This window comes from Hordeum vulgare, chromosome 6H (assembly GCF_904849725.1).
Source record: "Hordeum vulgare subsp. vulgare chromosome 6H, MorexV3_pseudomolecules_assembly, whole genome shotgun sequence".
Classification (NCBI taxonomy): Eukaryota; Viridiplantae; Streptophyta; class Magnoliopsida; order Poales; family Poaceae; genus Hordeum; species Hordeum vulgare.
The window spans coordinates 101,954,941-101,970,708 of NC_058523.1; the positions used below are offsets into that span (position 1 = coordinate 101,954,941).

Consider the following 15,768-nt stretch of genomic DNA (forward strand, 5'->3'; position numbering starts at 1 on the left):
TGTAAAACATGTATATAAAAATATTCATGATGCATACAAAATATGTAAAATGCGTATTAAAAAAATTAGACATCAAAACTCTACAATGTTTGTGATGTCACACGCAAAAAAATGTTTCATATATATACAATGTTGTTTATACAAGCTTTACGTAAACAAATGGCTGAGCTTTGATTTTTCATATATATATAAACTGTTTTGTTAATTATTTTTTTAAGAATATCGATATTTGATATGCATGTACTTACAAATTGATTGTTTTTTATGTAGCTGTCTAATATGTTTGCAACCAAATTAAGACTCACTTAAATTACAAATGCAAACACATATATCAGCAAGATAAAAATAATGTTCTAATGCATATGCTATCATTAATTAACAAAACAAATTTACAAATGAAACTGTTAGTCATAGAAATTAATTAATTATAAAAAAATTTACAAGGGCCAACTTCTATTAAATTTATTTATAGCCAGCTCGCTAAAATCCGCGTAACATGCAAAAGAAAAAGGAAAAATAACGACAGCGAGGATCGAACTCGTAACCATCCGATTATGTCAAGCGAACCTAGCCAATCCATCAGAAGTGTGATTGAGCAAAACCCTAGAAAATAAGCTAGTAATAGTAATCACATATTTCTCTTAACCTATGAATATAATATTAAAATTCCCATCCGCAAGTGATCGGTTCCGCCTTCCGCGCCGCCTCCCCTCCAGGAGCAACCGCCGCCTCCGCCGTTCTGACCTCGCTGCCTCCCCTCCTCCAGCAACGAGGAGGAGCAGCCGCTCCCCCCCACCCCCGAGCATCCACTGTGTACCCGTAAACTCATCCACCACAAATCCACGGCCGCGGCATCGGGCGGAGCCGTGTGGGAGAGATGTTGCGGCAGGAGGAGAAGCTGCGCTGCACCAAGGAGCCCTTCATCGAGGATGACGGCACCCGAAGGATGTAAGGATGCTGCCTCCCACTCCCTTGTCGCGTGCTTGTCGTCGCTGCCCGCTTACTGACCCTCGCCCTGTTTCGCTGCAGAAAGAGCATGCGGTTCAGCATGTTGTCCGGCAAGGAGATACGCCAGTCCGCGGAGGCGCAGGTCTGGAACAATCGGATCTACGGGCCCGACATGAAGCCGGTGCCCAACGGATTGCTCGACACGCGGATGGTAATCTCTCGGCTCATCCTCATTGATCAGTTCAGGGATTCATGTGGGCATCTGCCCGAACAATTGAGTACTGGCTAGCCAGGCATGCCACTCTGTTTGTGCAATGTATTCTATTGTCGATTTGTTTTGTTGTGACAAATTCCAGGGAGCTGCAAACAAGCAAGGGAATTGTGGTACCTGCCATGGTTCATACACCGAGTGCCCAGGCCATTTCGGTTACCTGAAGCTTGCGCTACCGGTTTTCAATGTTGGCTTCTTCAACAATATTCTGGATGTAGTCAAGTGTATCTGCAAGGTAGCACCGATGAGAAGCTCACATGTCTTGGGTCTATGATCAAATGTGGTGTGATTCTTATGCTTGTCACCCCACCATGCCTTTGCAGGGCTGTAGCAGGGTTCTTCTTGTGGAGAAAGATCGCCGAGAATTTCTGAAGAAGATGCGACAACCTAGAGCAGAACCACTAGTCAAACTCGCCCTCATGAAGAAAGTGAGGGACAAATGCAAGCTATCCCGTTGCCCCTGGTGTGGATACATAAATGGCAAGCTTCCTTCTAATACTCCCTTTTCTCCTATGTTCCTTGTCGCATTTAAATTTCCCTTGGGAATTCCTAGTAATGAACTGGTTGGATGTACAGGCGTGGCTAAGAAGGGCAGAATGGGCTTGGTAATTGTTCATGATTGTAGCAAAACCTTGGATGGAAGTACAGAAGAACTACGGTCTGCGTTATCACACAAGAAGGAAAAACTAGCCATTACTTCAGTTCACACGTTAGACCCTGCAACTGTTCTATCTCTTTTCAGAAGAATGACTGATGAGGTGGATGCCACTCTTTTTTCTTCTTGCAAGAGTATTTATTACTTTCAGTCGATTACCGCAATACATAGGACATAGGTTTATTTCCTATGTTGTTTACTATCACACTTCAATATTCTGCAGGACTGTGAGTTGCTCAACCTTGGTGATAGGCCTGAGAAACTTATCATTACAGAGATCGCAGTGCCACCTGTGCCTATCCGTCCTTCCGTTTTTGTTGGTGGTGGTAGAATGAGGTTTGTTCTTTGGTACCTTGAAACTTATAAAACGGCGTTTCATCATAAGCACATGACTGCCATTACTCATTAATTGTCTTGCTTTTCGCAGCAATGAAGATAGTATCACTTGCATATTGAAGAATATTGTTAATACAAATTCCATCCTTAAGGGGACCCTTCAAAGTGGTGAACCGCTCGTGAAGTGCTTTGTAAGATTACCCAGAGTCGTTCACTCGTTTTTTCTTTCATTTCTCTTATATTTGCCACTGTTCTCTTTGCCCTCTACGGTGTGCTACATTTGTGTTATCTGAAATTTGCATCGCATTCTAGAAAACTAGTCTTCCTCTATTTGTTCGTGAAATGCCCAACTTGAGAGCTGATTGTTGGATACAATGGTGAGGCCTGCTCAAGAGATACTTTTAATATTGGTTGGCTGTATGGGAGTGCTGCTCAGGAAATATGATTTATACGCGGCGTGAAAGAAATAGTCATTTCTGCTAACATAATTGAATATTTAGTAATAACTTAAATCATTAGTGATGACTTACCATCCTGCCTGTATGGGCTGGTGGTTGGTTCATTATCAACATCGCAGTCCAAACAATTCTGTAGTTTAGACATATAAAACGGCAAGAGATTTTACACATTCTCTTCTAGAGTATGTAACTAAGTAACTAACTCAGAAGTACTGTTTGAAGAGGAAATCTGATGTTATATTTATGCTGTAATATTTGCATCATGAACTTTTCCAATCTTGCATTATTTTAATCTGATTAAAGTGTAATTTCATTCGGAAACTCTAGCTCAGTTTTCTCCTTTGTTGCTTTCAAGGATTGCTGGCAACACCTTCAACTTCAAGTTGTTGAATATGTAAACAGTGATGCCCCCTGTCTTGTTGACTCACAACACCGTGGCCTTATTCAACGACTCAAAGGCAAGACAGGCCGTTTTCGTGGGAACTTGTCCGGAAAACGTACGGAGTACACTGGAAGGACTGTCATATCTCCTGACCCAAATTTGAGGATAACAGAGGTTCTTGTCCATATTTGGTCGATATTCTTTATGTTCGCTCTCCAGTTGATTTTGTATGTCATTACTAATTCAAACTTATAGGTGGCTATTCCTATTTTGATGGCTCGAGTCTTGACTTATCCTGAAAGAGTTTCGTACTATAACATAGAGAAGCTGCGCCAATGCATACGAAATGGGCCACACAAACATCCAGGGGCAAATTTCATAATACAACCTGATGGAACGAAGCTGTAAGTTATGTTTTTCTGAATTATTAGTTTTTAACAAGTTCAGCTTTCATACTTTGCTGTGGACTACATTTTAGGCACTTAAAGTACTGTGATAGAAGGATCGCTGCTCGGGAATTGAAATATGGCTGTATAGTCGAAAGACATTTAGAAGATGGTGACATTGTCCTCTTCAACAGACAACCGAGCTTGCATAGAATGTCAATTATGTCGCACAGGGTATAAATTGCTCTATTTTTCTTCTTCAAGAGAACACAAAAGCTTTGCATTTCAAAGCATTGATGAAAAAAAGGAGAGTTTATGTACACGCCTGATTACACTGTACTGGTTGTACTAAATAATTTCTTTGGTTCCTTTTTATATTGAGTACAGGCAAGGATAATGCCCTGGAGAACACTAAGATTTAATGAGTCTGTATGCAACCCCTATAATGCTGATTTTGATGGAGATGAGATGAATTTGCATGTCCCACAGACAGAGGAAGCTCGTACTGAAGCACTTATGCTTATGGGGGTAGCACTTGCAAACTCTTCTTTGTTTTAGTTTAATATTTTTGTTTTGCTTTGGATGCACTAACACTAGTTTGGTACTTGATGTTTAATTTTGCAGGTTCAGAACAATTTATGTACCCCTAAGAATGGGGAAATACTGGTTGCTTCCACGCAGGACTTTTTGACGTCTTCTTTTCTTATCACGAGAAAAGACTCTTTCTATGACAGGTCTTCCTTTACTCTCTTATGTTCATATCTTGGAGATGCAATGGAAAATATTGATTTGCCAACACCAGCATTAATTAAGGTAATGTTTTTCATTGTATTCTTTTTCTTTATGGTTATATGTTCTCCATGATTTAATGTTTCTTGCACTATCAAAGCAGTTCTATGAAAAGTTATGCCATTTGCTTCTTCTAATGTCCATGTTAAAAGGAGATACATGATAAACTAGTAGCTAATAAGTTTGCAAAGTATTAATATGGAAATGAGGCGCCCTCACTTTGAGTTGCTAGTTCTTTTTGAAAAGCAAGTTCAGCATTTCTATGCTTAACAAGTGACTTCAAATGTAGCATGTTTTTTTTATTATTCCTCCATGAAGTGCATACCCTTATTTTTTCTTCCATATGTGTATTATCCTTCTCAAGTCCTGATCCGTGTGTGAGTATATACCTTCTCTTTTGCAGCCTATTGAGCTTTGGACTGGTAAACAACTATTCAGTGTGTTAGTACGTCCTAACGCATTTACAAAGGTCTATCTGAATCTTACTGTTAGAGAGAAAATCTGTACGAAGAAATGCAGTCTTACTGTCGAAGATAAGACATCTGAAGCAGTACATGAAGCAATGTGTCCGAATGATGGTTTTGTCTACTTCCGAAACAGTGAACTTTTATCTGGGCAAGTCGGCAAGAAAACTCTAGGTGAGGAAACTACTGATGCCTGTGCTAAAAAGTCTCACTTTTTATAAGCTTATTTTGATTTATAGTTCAATGCTTATTTTGATATCTAGTTCCATGATTCATCTAAAGAGCCATTTCTTGGGATTAGAAGGTTGAATTACTATTCTAGTTTTGTATGTGCCTTCTTAATAAATGTTCTGTTTGTACTGCATAATTTTTCTCTTCATGGTAATGCTTCAGACTATTTTATTTACATGCCTGAGTGATGAAAGTTGTTTATTTGACGTAGGAAGAGTAGTATTTCATATTGTCTTGTAAAATAAACTATGCATGTTCCACCTGAACAGCTGTAGAAGCGAACTGTTGTTACTCTACGCTACCATGCTTTACTTCTGTACAATAGTTAAACTTTGCAATGCCTTCTCTCTGGAACATGTACACGCCCCAAAGCGCATGTCATATTTCATTAGAAGGAGAATGCTGGGAAGGCGCAAAATACAACTGTAACTAAACAAAGGAAAAAAGAACAGAGAAAAGAAGTGATGCAAGACAAAGGAAAAAAGAACAGAGAAAAGAAGTGATGCAAGAGCATTGAAAGCAAGCTAAGCTAACAAACTTACAAAACTACTAAAAAACAACCATAGATGAAAACTCACCCCCAGCTCAAGCTACCACTCGTCTGGAGGCAGTGGCGGATCCAGCGTATAGGCACGGTGGGCCGTGGCCCGCCCAGAATTTAGAGATTTTGTTTAGTATATACTAATTTAGCCTAAAAGATTAGGTTGATTTTTTTTTCTTAAGGTGTGCACACCCTAAATTTCTTTCCTGGCTCCGCCACTGTCTGGAGGCCTAGCGTGCAGTGGAAGCAGGCGAAACACCTTTGTTCCTGCTAACTTCCACAACTCCACCTGGCTGTCTGGCCATGCATACTCCAAGACGGCACATATCTCTTGCGCCACAGTCTCCAAAGAGTGAGAGTGATCAATGACCTGGTGGCCCTTGTTAGGAAGTATTAGTATTGGTCTAGGAGTCCTTATTAGTCTATGTTTACTTTCCTTGCACCTCAAGTCTTGTGTAATATATATATATGCCCCTTCGGCCTTCAGTAAAGATAAGTTGCTTTCCTAACATGGTATTAGAGCTTAGGTTATTTTTTTAGCACGCGCAACTCGTCCTGATCCAATTTCGCGCTGCCACCCACCACCTCTTAGCCGGACGCTGCCTCCCCTCACGATGCCGCCATCTTCCTCTGGCCGGCTCGCGCTGCCTTCCCTCCCTCTTCACGCGCCAGATCGGGAGATTGCGCTGGCCATGTCAACGCTGCCTCCAGATCGGTGTGCTGCGGCACCCTCCAGTGCAGCTCTCCTACACCGGCTTGTGCTCCTGCTGGGTGCTCTCCAAGTGCTTCTCTACCGCTGCTACCCTCGCGTCAGATCGATTCTATGCATCGTTGGCCGCTCGTCCCAGATCGATGGCGTCTGCCTCTCCAGATCAGGACCATCCTCGGCGCTCGACCCAAAGCACCTCAGGACGGCTCCGCTCCACCTGGTCCGCTTCTGCCATCCGCATGAGCTCCTCATGGCTGGCTGCTGCTCTGTTCTCGCATGTCCGCACGTGTGTTGCTGCGTTGAGGCTGCCATGCTAGCTGCTGCTTTGCTGCTGCGTTCGCTCCTGCATGCTAGCTGCTGCCTTTCCATCACGTACGTGGCCGGCCGCGTGCTAGCTTCTGCTCCGTTCCCATCTTGATTTCAACAACAATAAAAAAAAGTCCAATGTCTTCTGCATACACGATGGATTATGCATCTTTGTGTCGTGTATGCTTCCTAGCCTTTAGCTTCCTTGTTTTTCGCTACGTCCATCAAATCCGTTGATATTTCGTGTCTTTGTGCCATGCGAGTCCACCACATTGTCCGTCAGCCTTTCTCCGGTCATTGTCCTCTCAATAGGATTTCTGTGGCCTCTCTTTAAGCCCATTCTCTTGCCGCCGAGCTTCTTTCGTCGTCGGTTTTCATGTGACATGATTCTTTAAGCAATGCTTCATCCTCTTGATGTGTCATCTTCTTTTGACAACCCATCTTCTCTTAATACTTATCTTGTATCTTCAAGTGATGCGGTGTCTTCCTCTGACGTGCCATATCTTCGTTATCCCCTTTGGCGACTCGACAGGTTTTGAAGACTCTTCATGCTACGATTGACACTCTCAAGACACGGATTTGGATTATCATTTTTTCCCCTAGTGTTACACTTCTTCAAATGTAATGCTGTTGCATACGCTTTGCATTTGAAGGGGGGTGTTAGGAAGTATTAGTATTGGTCTAGGAGTCCTTATTAGTCTATGTTTACTTTCCTTGCACCTCAAGTCCTGTGTAATATATATATGCCCTGCTTTCCTAACAGCCCTCACCTTATCTCCTGGAGAAGACGTAGTTTGTAAGGAGATGGAAGATCGTCTCATCCTCCTGGCTGCACAGAAGGCATTCATCTGGATGTTGTAAGCCATGTGCTCCAAATGATGTGCAGTCCAATTGCAATTGGCTGCCCCTAGCCAAACAAATATTTTGCACTTAAGAGGCGCACAACATTTGTGATGATAACCTTTCTTTATTATTGTTCTTGCTTGTTAGTTTCTTTTTGTTTTTTATGGCTTCTTATTCTTTATTTCTTTTGCAGGGTTAGGTAGATAATTTTTGTTTTTTGTTTTTTGTTTTTGAGCATTTTGTTTTGGGATTTATTTGTATCTTTGTGTCATTCCGATATACTCCTTAATGTAAAGTGACATGCATTTTGGCGCATGTTCAAGAAAAAGAATCAGAAATTACACTGCAGACTTTAGGATGTAAGTGCAAACCTCGAGATTGGACCTTGGAATTGTTTTTTGAGGAAATCGGGACCTTGACGTTATTGATATATGCCAAGTCATGGACTGTATGAAACAGTGCATTTTATGATCATATCTAAATTATCCATGTCAATCTAGATTCTAGGACAGTTTGTTTCCTTCTTTTTCAGGAGTGTTAGTTATACATTGTTGTAGCTCTACATGGTTTACTCTCATGAATCATTACATAAACCACATATAACAACTGGTGTGCATTTCCGCACTCATATTAGCAAACATCATTGTTCATTTGGCCTAGTATTTGTTATTTTCACATTTCTGGACATATTTGAAAGCTAACCAAAATTTGATTGGCATTTTGTCTCCAGGTAATGGGAATAATGAGGGCATGTTCTCTGTTCTTATAAGAGATTATAATTCTCATGCTGCAGCAAGCTGTATGAATCGTCTGGCGAAGTTTAGGTGAGACTACTTCAAAGATTTGTGCAATTCACTACTAATTTTCTCATGCATTTGCTCAAGAGAATAAAAATGCAAAGACACCATCTTTCCCCCCCTCTAACTTGTATACAAATCTATTTCTTTTTTTCTTATTTACTCCCTCCGTCCCATAATATAAGATCGTTTTGCAAGCTGTTTTACCTTGCAAAGCAATCTTATATCATTTTGTACAAATTCATATAGTGCAGTTCTCATTGAAATTTTGCAGATTATCAATTATATAGTTGCTCATTTCGATTGTGAATCTAAATTGCTATGCAGAACTAGTGTATGAAAAGTTTGTCCTGATCCAAGGTATGTACCTTTTCACCTGCAGTGCAAGGTTCATAGGGAATCATGGTTTTTCAATTGGTGTGGATGACGTCCAACCAGGAGAAAGTCTAAATGAGAAAAAGGGGAAAACAATAGGCGAAGGATATCAAGAATGCCATGAGCTTATTGCTCAATATTCAAAAGGTGCACTCAAACCACAACCAGGATGCACCAGAGCTCAAACATTGGAGGCTCGGATATCTGGTGTACTAAATAAATTAAGAGACACAGCTGGAGATGTAAGTTCTAACTTCTTTTCTTGGTTCATTCTGATTCCTTAACCAACTAGCTTCTGATTGTTTTTCTAGCCTGATCCTTTTTATACTACTCTATATTGGGGGTGTTCAATTACCGGTTGGGCAAACCTGACCAACCCGGCTGCTTGAAACTCTAGTACGACCGTAGGTATACCGTTCACATCAGCTGCTTGAAGGAAGCCGTTTTTGAACACCCTATATTGTACAAGTTGGAAAAACTTCGGTGTCAGATGCCTGCTTTTCAGTCCTACATTTCATATTTTGCAGTATCACAACTTTGTAGTCTTACCTAGCAAATTTTCCTTGTACGTATCTCGTTTTGACTAGCCTAATTTCTTCAATACACAAGTTCTCATCACTAGCCTAATTTTATTTTTGAAGTGAGGATTTAGTGAAAGTAATCGATAAATGATTTAATCCACTGACACTTGGTCCCTGAATAAGCTGAATGTGTGATTGCTAGCCTTTTCAGTTTGTGAGATTATGTAAGACCTGTTGTATCCATTTTCACTTTAACATACTTGCGCGTTGAATGACTTTGACTTGGAACTTCTTTTTTCAGCACTGTATGAGTACACTTCACTGGAGGAACAGCCCATTGATTATGTCTCAGTGTGGATCTAAAGGTTCTCCAATCAATATCAGTCAGATGGTTGTATGTGTTGGCCAACAATCAGTTGGAGGACGTCGTGCCCCAAATGGTTTTATAGATCGAACGCTTCCTCACTTCCCTATAAATTCAAAGACCCCCGCGGTAAGAATAGAACTAAGAAGTATATGATTTGCTCTGTGCAACCATTTTTTGTTTTAGTATGCCATACACCATACACTTGAAAAGTTGCTGAATGGTTATGTCTCAGACTATTAGGGCAAGATTAGCCAAGTACCATCACATTGATGTATAAATTTGAAAGTTCCATCCACCATGAGGATGACTTGTGGGGCATATCCGCATGTGGCCCCATGTCAGTGACATGTCGGATGATATTTTGCAACTAGTTGTTTTTATCAGTGATATTGAGCAATATTGCCATTTGTTCGTATTGTAGTAGTGTAGTAATCCCTCTGTAAACTAATACATGACGTATTAGAGGCTTGTGTCAAGTCACTAAAACGTCCTATATTAGTTTACAGAGGGAGTATTTGCATACGGCATACATGAAAGTACATTTGTAGGCAGAATTTATTATAAGTAACAGGTCAAAAAAAAGAATTTATTATAAGTGGATCTTTAATCTTTTTTCTGTTCTACTTGGGCCAACTGCCATTTATTTGTATTCAGTGTATGGGATCATATTATCGTGACAACCCATATGTATGTTCTCTTCAGTTAATTTATTTTCTTTGTCTTCTATTTGCAGGCGAAAGGTTTTGTTGCTAATTCATTCTATACCGGTTTGACTGCTACTGAGTTTTTCTTCCATACAATGGGTGGAAGAGAAGGTCTTGTTGACACAGCGGTAGGTCTAAATATATAACATCTTTTGGTTGCATATACTATCACATATCAAAATTTGTAGTCTATTTGAGCATAAAATATTGCTTCTTTTGTTGTAGACTGTATTGGTTTCCTCAGTTTCTGATCTGCAATTTAGTTCACTGATTGGGCCAGCCTGGCAGCTTAGAATGTGCAACTTTTAGAAGATCAGATCATAACACTTTAGCTTAGTTATTTCAGTAAAGGGAAAGGTTAATCGCAGTCCCATCAATAGGTGATACAGTAAGAAGACAGCATCAAACTTCTAAAATCTAGAGTAGCATACATCAATACTTTATTTTTGGTATCTGCAGCAACCTACCAACTATGACAGACTTGACTTGGTAGCTATTACTTCCTCCGTCCGGAATTACTTGCCACACAAATGAATAAAAATGGATGTATCTAGAACTAAAACACATCTAGATACATCCATTCTTATGACAAGTATTTCCGGACGGAGGGACTATATGCTAGCAATGTGAAATTATTTGGTACTATACTAACTTGGGGGCATATTCGTGCCCAATAGTCCGTAGACATGGACTACAACTTGTCTTTTCGCTGGACTGACTTGGAATCCATTGGCCACTGCCAGTTGACTAAATACGCCTTCTGGATGCTTCAAGTGTTTTTTATCCTTTAAAAAACGTGTATTTATCATTTCATTTCTTAGTCAGGATCTAATATCTGTTTTTTTCTTCCATTGTGAACTTCTAATCATAGGTCAAAACAGCAGAAACTGGATACATGTCCCGTAGGTTAATGAAGGGTTTGGAAGATCTCTCAGTTTTCTATGATCAGACAGTCCGCAACGCTAGTGGTGGTATAGTTCAATTCGTCTATGGAGATGATGGCATGGATCCTGTAAAGATGGAAGGAAAAGGTGGCAGTCCCTTGAATATGGATCAATTGTTTATGAAAGTCATGGTTAGTTTTAACATACACGAGTACTTTCTTAGATTGATAAAGGAAAGTGTGCCTTGTGCTCTGATCAGTAACCAATGATGTCTTAACATTGTAGGCCACATGTCCTCAAAGGGGACATGAAACATTATCTCCTGATGCAATCTCACAGATGTTAAATGATAAGCTCTCCAAACAAGACACCTCGTCTGGAGGTTGTAGCGATAAATTCAAGGAATTGTTAACAAAATTTATAGGGAATCGTATCAAAATGCTGAGAAGCACAAGGCGAGCGCTTCACCTAGATGAAGATCATGTGGGGACGAAGGACTCCAGCATTGAAGAGTGCATTGCTGCTAATATTTCTGGCATATCTGCAAAACAACTGGAGGTATGTACCGTATTTTGCATGTATTAATTCATCATTGCTTTCCCAAAGTGTTGTAATCTTAGACATATCGCTTATATCCAGTTAGACATGGTCGATGGTAGGTACGGCAAAGGGTGGCTTTACTGTTGCTGGGGGTAGGATGTCGCTGGGTAATATAGGAAGTGTTGTGTGTTGTGCTGGGGCCTGAACCTTAGGCTTGTACCTAAACTCTTTTTTTGTCTATCTATGTATGATGTATTAAGTCACAAAGCTTTCATTCTTTTCTCCAAGGAAAAACATCCAGTCAGACTTTAGGTCTCTTGTTTAAATTTATGAGATTATCAAATTTTCTACTAGCAAGTAGATCAGAGGTAATAGTTTACTTTTATGGTCCTTAAGTGACATAATTTTTTACTGTATCATTGAGCCTAAATTAATTACATGTAATTTTTTAACACTCCTAAATTAATTAAATGCAAATTTGTGGGCCTCTTCAAGGACTTCAACTGTGATATGCTCACCAAACACTTTCTGATGCAACATTTCCCTAGTTTTGTCGAGAGAAAAATGGATCTTTGGTAATACACAGTACATTAACAGGCAGGACTGTAATTTTAGATTCACTCCAAGGATTATTATTGATAGTTTGTCCGTGCATTTTGTTCTTATGTTGGTCTGTTGTATGACTTGTTTTTCCTTTTTCCTGGCTCAGGTTTTTCTTGATACTTGTTTATCTCGTTATCACTCAAAAATAATTGAAGCAGGAGCATCAATAGGTGCAATCGGGGCTCAGAGTATTGGGGAGCCTGGGACCCAAATGACATTGAAAACCTTCCATTTTGCAGGAGTAGCCAGCATGAGTATCCTTTATTTACTATGTATTTAAGGAAAATTGTGGTGTATTAACATGCTGAAGTTGGACGTGTTTAGTTTCTTATCTGAAACTTATTTAGGGTGCTACTTTTGTCATTTATAGTTTAACAAATATAACATGATACTGTCAACATTTCGAGCAAGGAGGTTTTATGCTGTTGGTACTAATATGGTACTGTGTTGTGGCATACAAAGTCCATAAATATAAACACATGAGGTTGAATTCACTAGATCCATTGCCTTTATGCTTGTTTCCTTAACGAACACCAACAAAGATGTTACTCTTGGAGTTCCCCGCATCAAGGAAATCATCAATGCTGCTAAAAAGATAAGCACACCTATTATCACTGCAGAACTTCTGTCTGGGCAGGACGAGTCATTTGGTGTAAAGGTGAAACGTTGTATCGAGAAAGTAGTGCTGGGCGAGGTATATTTTTTCACAAATTCTTTTGAAATTTTACATGCACTTGAAGAAAGTTTGTCTGCCTGCACTTTCCTCCTGTTTTTTTTAAACATGCTGCATGGACTTAGTCCATCCATAGCTGCAAAGAATGATTATTTAACACTTCCCAGGCATTAAATTTACGTGTACCTTTAAGGAACTTTTACATAAAACACAATTTACAAAATATGTGCATGGGCATTGTTCAAAGGACCATGGGACGGGGGGTGCCTAGGTTTTGCAAAGAGAACTACAAAGGGGATCCTGGAAAGGACAGTCTAAAGCAAGTTTATGCAGTTTCAGCAAGAAATTCAAATCCAGAATTGAGGAAGTTTGGTTTTCAGTTATTGATGCAGAAACTTCTATTTGTGCTTGGCTGTCTTTATGATACTAAAATAACAATTATAATTGTAATTTTTGTATGAGTTTTCTTATGTATGCTGCAATAATGTTAATAACCGTTAGTTTAATACTCCCTCCGTCCCAAAATAAGTGACTCAGTTTTGTACTAACTTTAATACAAAGTAGAGTCACTTTTGAGTCACTTATTTTGAGTCGGAGGAAGTAGTAAAATATTACACTGTGAAATGTATTGGCTTGAAGTGGAGGTTATTTAATGATTTGTGTTGGTTTTAGTTTCTCTCGTACTGTAGTCCTTGCACCTCTTTTTCTGTAACAGATATATTTTGTAAGGTACCACTCAACTTGATAAGAAACCTTGTTATGCCTGAACAGGTGGCAGCAGCCATAAAGATTGTCTTGAAATCAAGCCAGCCAAATTTGGTTGTGAAACTTGATATGCAACGAATAGAAGCTCAGGGATACGTAGGAATCTCTGCTAACTCTGTGCAGCTATCAATTATAAATTATTCAAAACTCAAGTTAAAATCTGAGGTATGCTATGAATGACGCTTTGAGTTTGATGTGATGTGCTAAATACGTTGTTTGTGGTTGTAATCATGGTACATGATGTTCACAGCATGTTCGTGTAATTGATGAAGACAAGTTGAGAATATATCCATCTGGAACAGATAGATCCAAACTCCAGTTTGAGCTGCACAATCTCAAATCCATGCTTCCAAAAGTGATTGTGAAGGTAAACATGATGCACAATGTTATTTTTTTCTGCCTTTGTGAGGATGTTGCCGACAGTTTTACCCATCAATTCAGGGTATTCCAACTGTTGAAAGAGCTGTTGTCAACCCCGTGAAAGGACGTGACAGAAACATCGAAAGATATAACTTGTTGGTTGAAGGGTAAGTGTTTACTATTTATTCAGCTTTAGCGACATGGACTTTGTTGCCAGTGAGGAGCTTGTTGTTACCTTTGCTGGAAAGTGTCGATCACAAGAGTGCTCTAAAATAAAACTTAATGAACTGTTTCTCATTCCGTTTGAAAAAAGAGACTATGAGCTTTTCTAATTTGTATCTTTGTCAACCTTCATTCAATGGCGCGTTGAAATATTTAGTGAATTGCTGTGAGTATTTTTTGTGAGATGATATATGGTAACCAAATGTAAACATTGTGTATTACAGAACAAACCTCTTAGCAGTATTGGGTGCTCCAGGAGTTGATGCTATGAAAACAAAAAGTAACCACATCATGGAAGTGAACCAAACGCTTGGAATCGAAGCCGCAAGGAGATCTATCATCGATGAGATTCAGTATACATTTGAGAGCAACAACATGATCATTGATCTGAGACATATGATGCTTCTGGCAGATCTGATGACATACAAGGTACAGTAGTAAACTAGTAATCATCAATCATGTGACTTTGATTTTACAATTGTAAACACCCTCCATCTATGGTCATCCTTGAAAGACTAATGAACATGCTGCCTGTGTTGATGCTCTGAGCAGGGGGAAGTCCTGGGCATCACGAGATACGGCATTGCAAAGATGAAGAGCAGCGTGCTGATGCTGGCCTCTTTCGAGAAAACTTCGGAGCATCTCTTCAACGCTTCATACGCTGGGCGTGAGGATCAGATAGATGGAGTCAGTGAGTGCATTATCATGGGCATACCCATGCGACTTGGCACTGGCATTCTCCAAGTTAGGCAAAGGTACGTGCGTGCATGCGGTTTTTTTACCTTAAATTTCTCTATGTGTTCCGGGACAGCATTTTTGTTTTTCTAGACCTGTTTCGACTACCAAGAAAAAAAAATACAAGACAGTAGCATATTGTTTTAATGAGTCCATGATTTTTGTTTGTTTTTTTGCTTGCAGGCTTGAGAGCGTGCCTGAACTTAAGTACCAGACCGATCCAATTATGTCGTCATAATACGGAGGCATACCACAGTGAAAATCCATCCATCCGAAGCTGGCAGTTGGAGCAACATAGATAGGGCTGTAGGTAGTTTTGAGGCGTCATGCATGCCAGATGGCATGGGGAAGGCAAGGGCATTTTTGGACAGGACCCAGAGCCATCGGGTGTTTTTTTTTTCTAGTGGGGTCGCTTTAGCTTAGAGAAGGAAACGAAATCATTTTGAGAGCATTTATACCAGTGTTAGTGTTGATTACAGTATATCTTATCGATCGCCATTAAAGATAGATACTGCTTGTTGCCTGTTATACTTTCTTTCTTCCTTTCTTATGTGTTAACTAGCAAAAATACCCGTGCGTTGCAACGGAAGAAAAACTATTAGGTTATGCAGGTGTGATAGATATAAAAAGGTATGAATCCAATGCAATAATGGCATAAGGATTTTTGAAATGTTATTTCACAAAGTATATCTGAGTGATGTTATGATGAGATAAGGCACTTTTAAAATGTAATTTCAAAAACTAAAAATATGATACTCATCGCGGCTTGATTTGTTAAGGCGTCACAAAAAAAAATATTTGTTAGCTGAGCAAACTACAAAACACGGAAACCTTTTTTTATCCGACGCGAGGGACTAAATAAAATCATAAAATGACCTCTAGAGGTTTCCTAATAAAACCTTT

At 39.6% G+C, this 15,768-nt stretch overlaps 1 protein-coding gene across 1 annotated transcript; it reads left to right on the top strand.

Moving 5' to 3' along the window:
• The first annotated feature begins 681 nt into the window (after positions 1-681).
• Positions 682-15,393, top strand: LOC123401078 (DNA-directed RNA polymerase III subunit 1-like). Its single transcript, XM_045094794.1, has 27 exons — positions 682-948; positions 1,030-1,159; positions 1,305-1,454; positions 1,543-1,699; positions 1,796-1,977; positions 2,098-2,210; positions 2,302-2,401; positions 3,024-3,224; positions 3,306-3,454; positions 3,529-3,670; positions 3,824-3,964; positions 4,061-4,249; positions 4,629-4,863; positions 8,050-8,143; positions 8,499-8,733; positions 9,314-9,505; positions 10,113-10,211; positions 10,955-11,158; positions 11,253-11,525; positions 12,217-12,364; positions 12,653-12,804; positions 13,555-13,713; positions 13,799-13,915; positions 13,990-14,075; positions 14,355-14,559; positions 14,683-14,885; positions 15,049-15,393. Exons 1-27 carry the CDS (start codon positions 878-880, stop codon positions 15,101-15,103), a joined length of 4,182 nt encoding a protein of 1,393 aa, XP_044950729.1. The 5' UTR covers positions 682-877; the 3' UTR covers positions 15,104-15,393.
• The last annotated feature ends 375 nt before the right edge of the window (positions 15,394-15,768 follow it).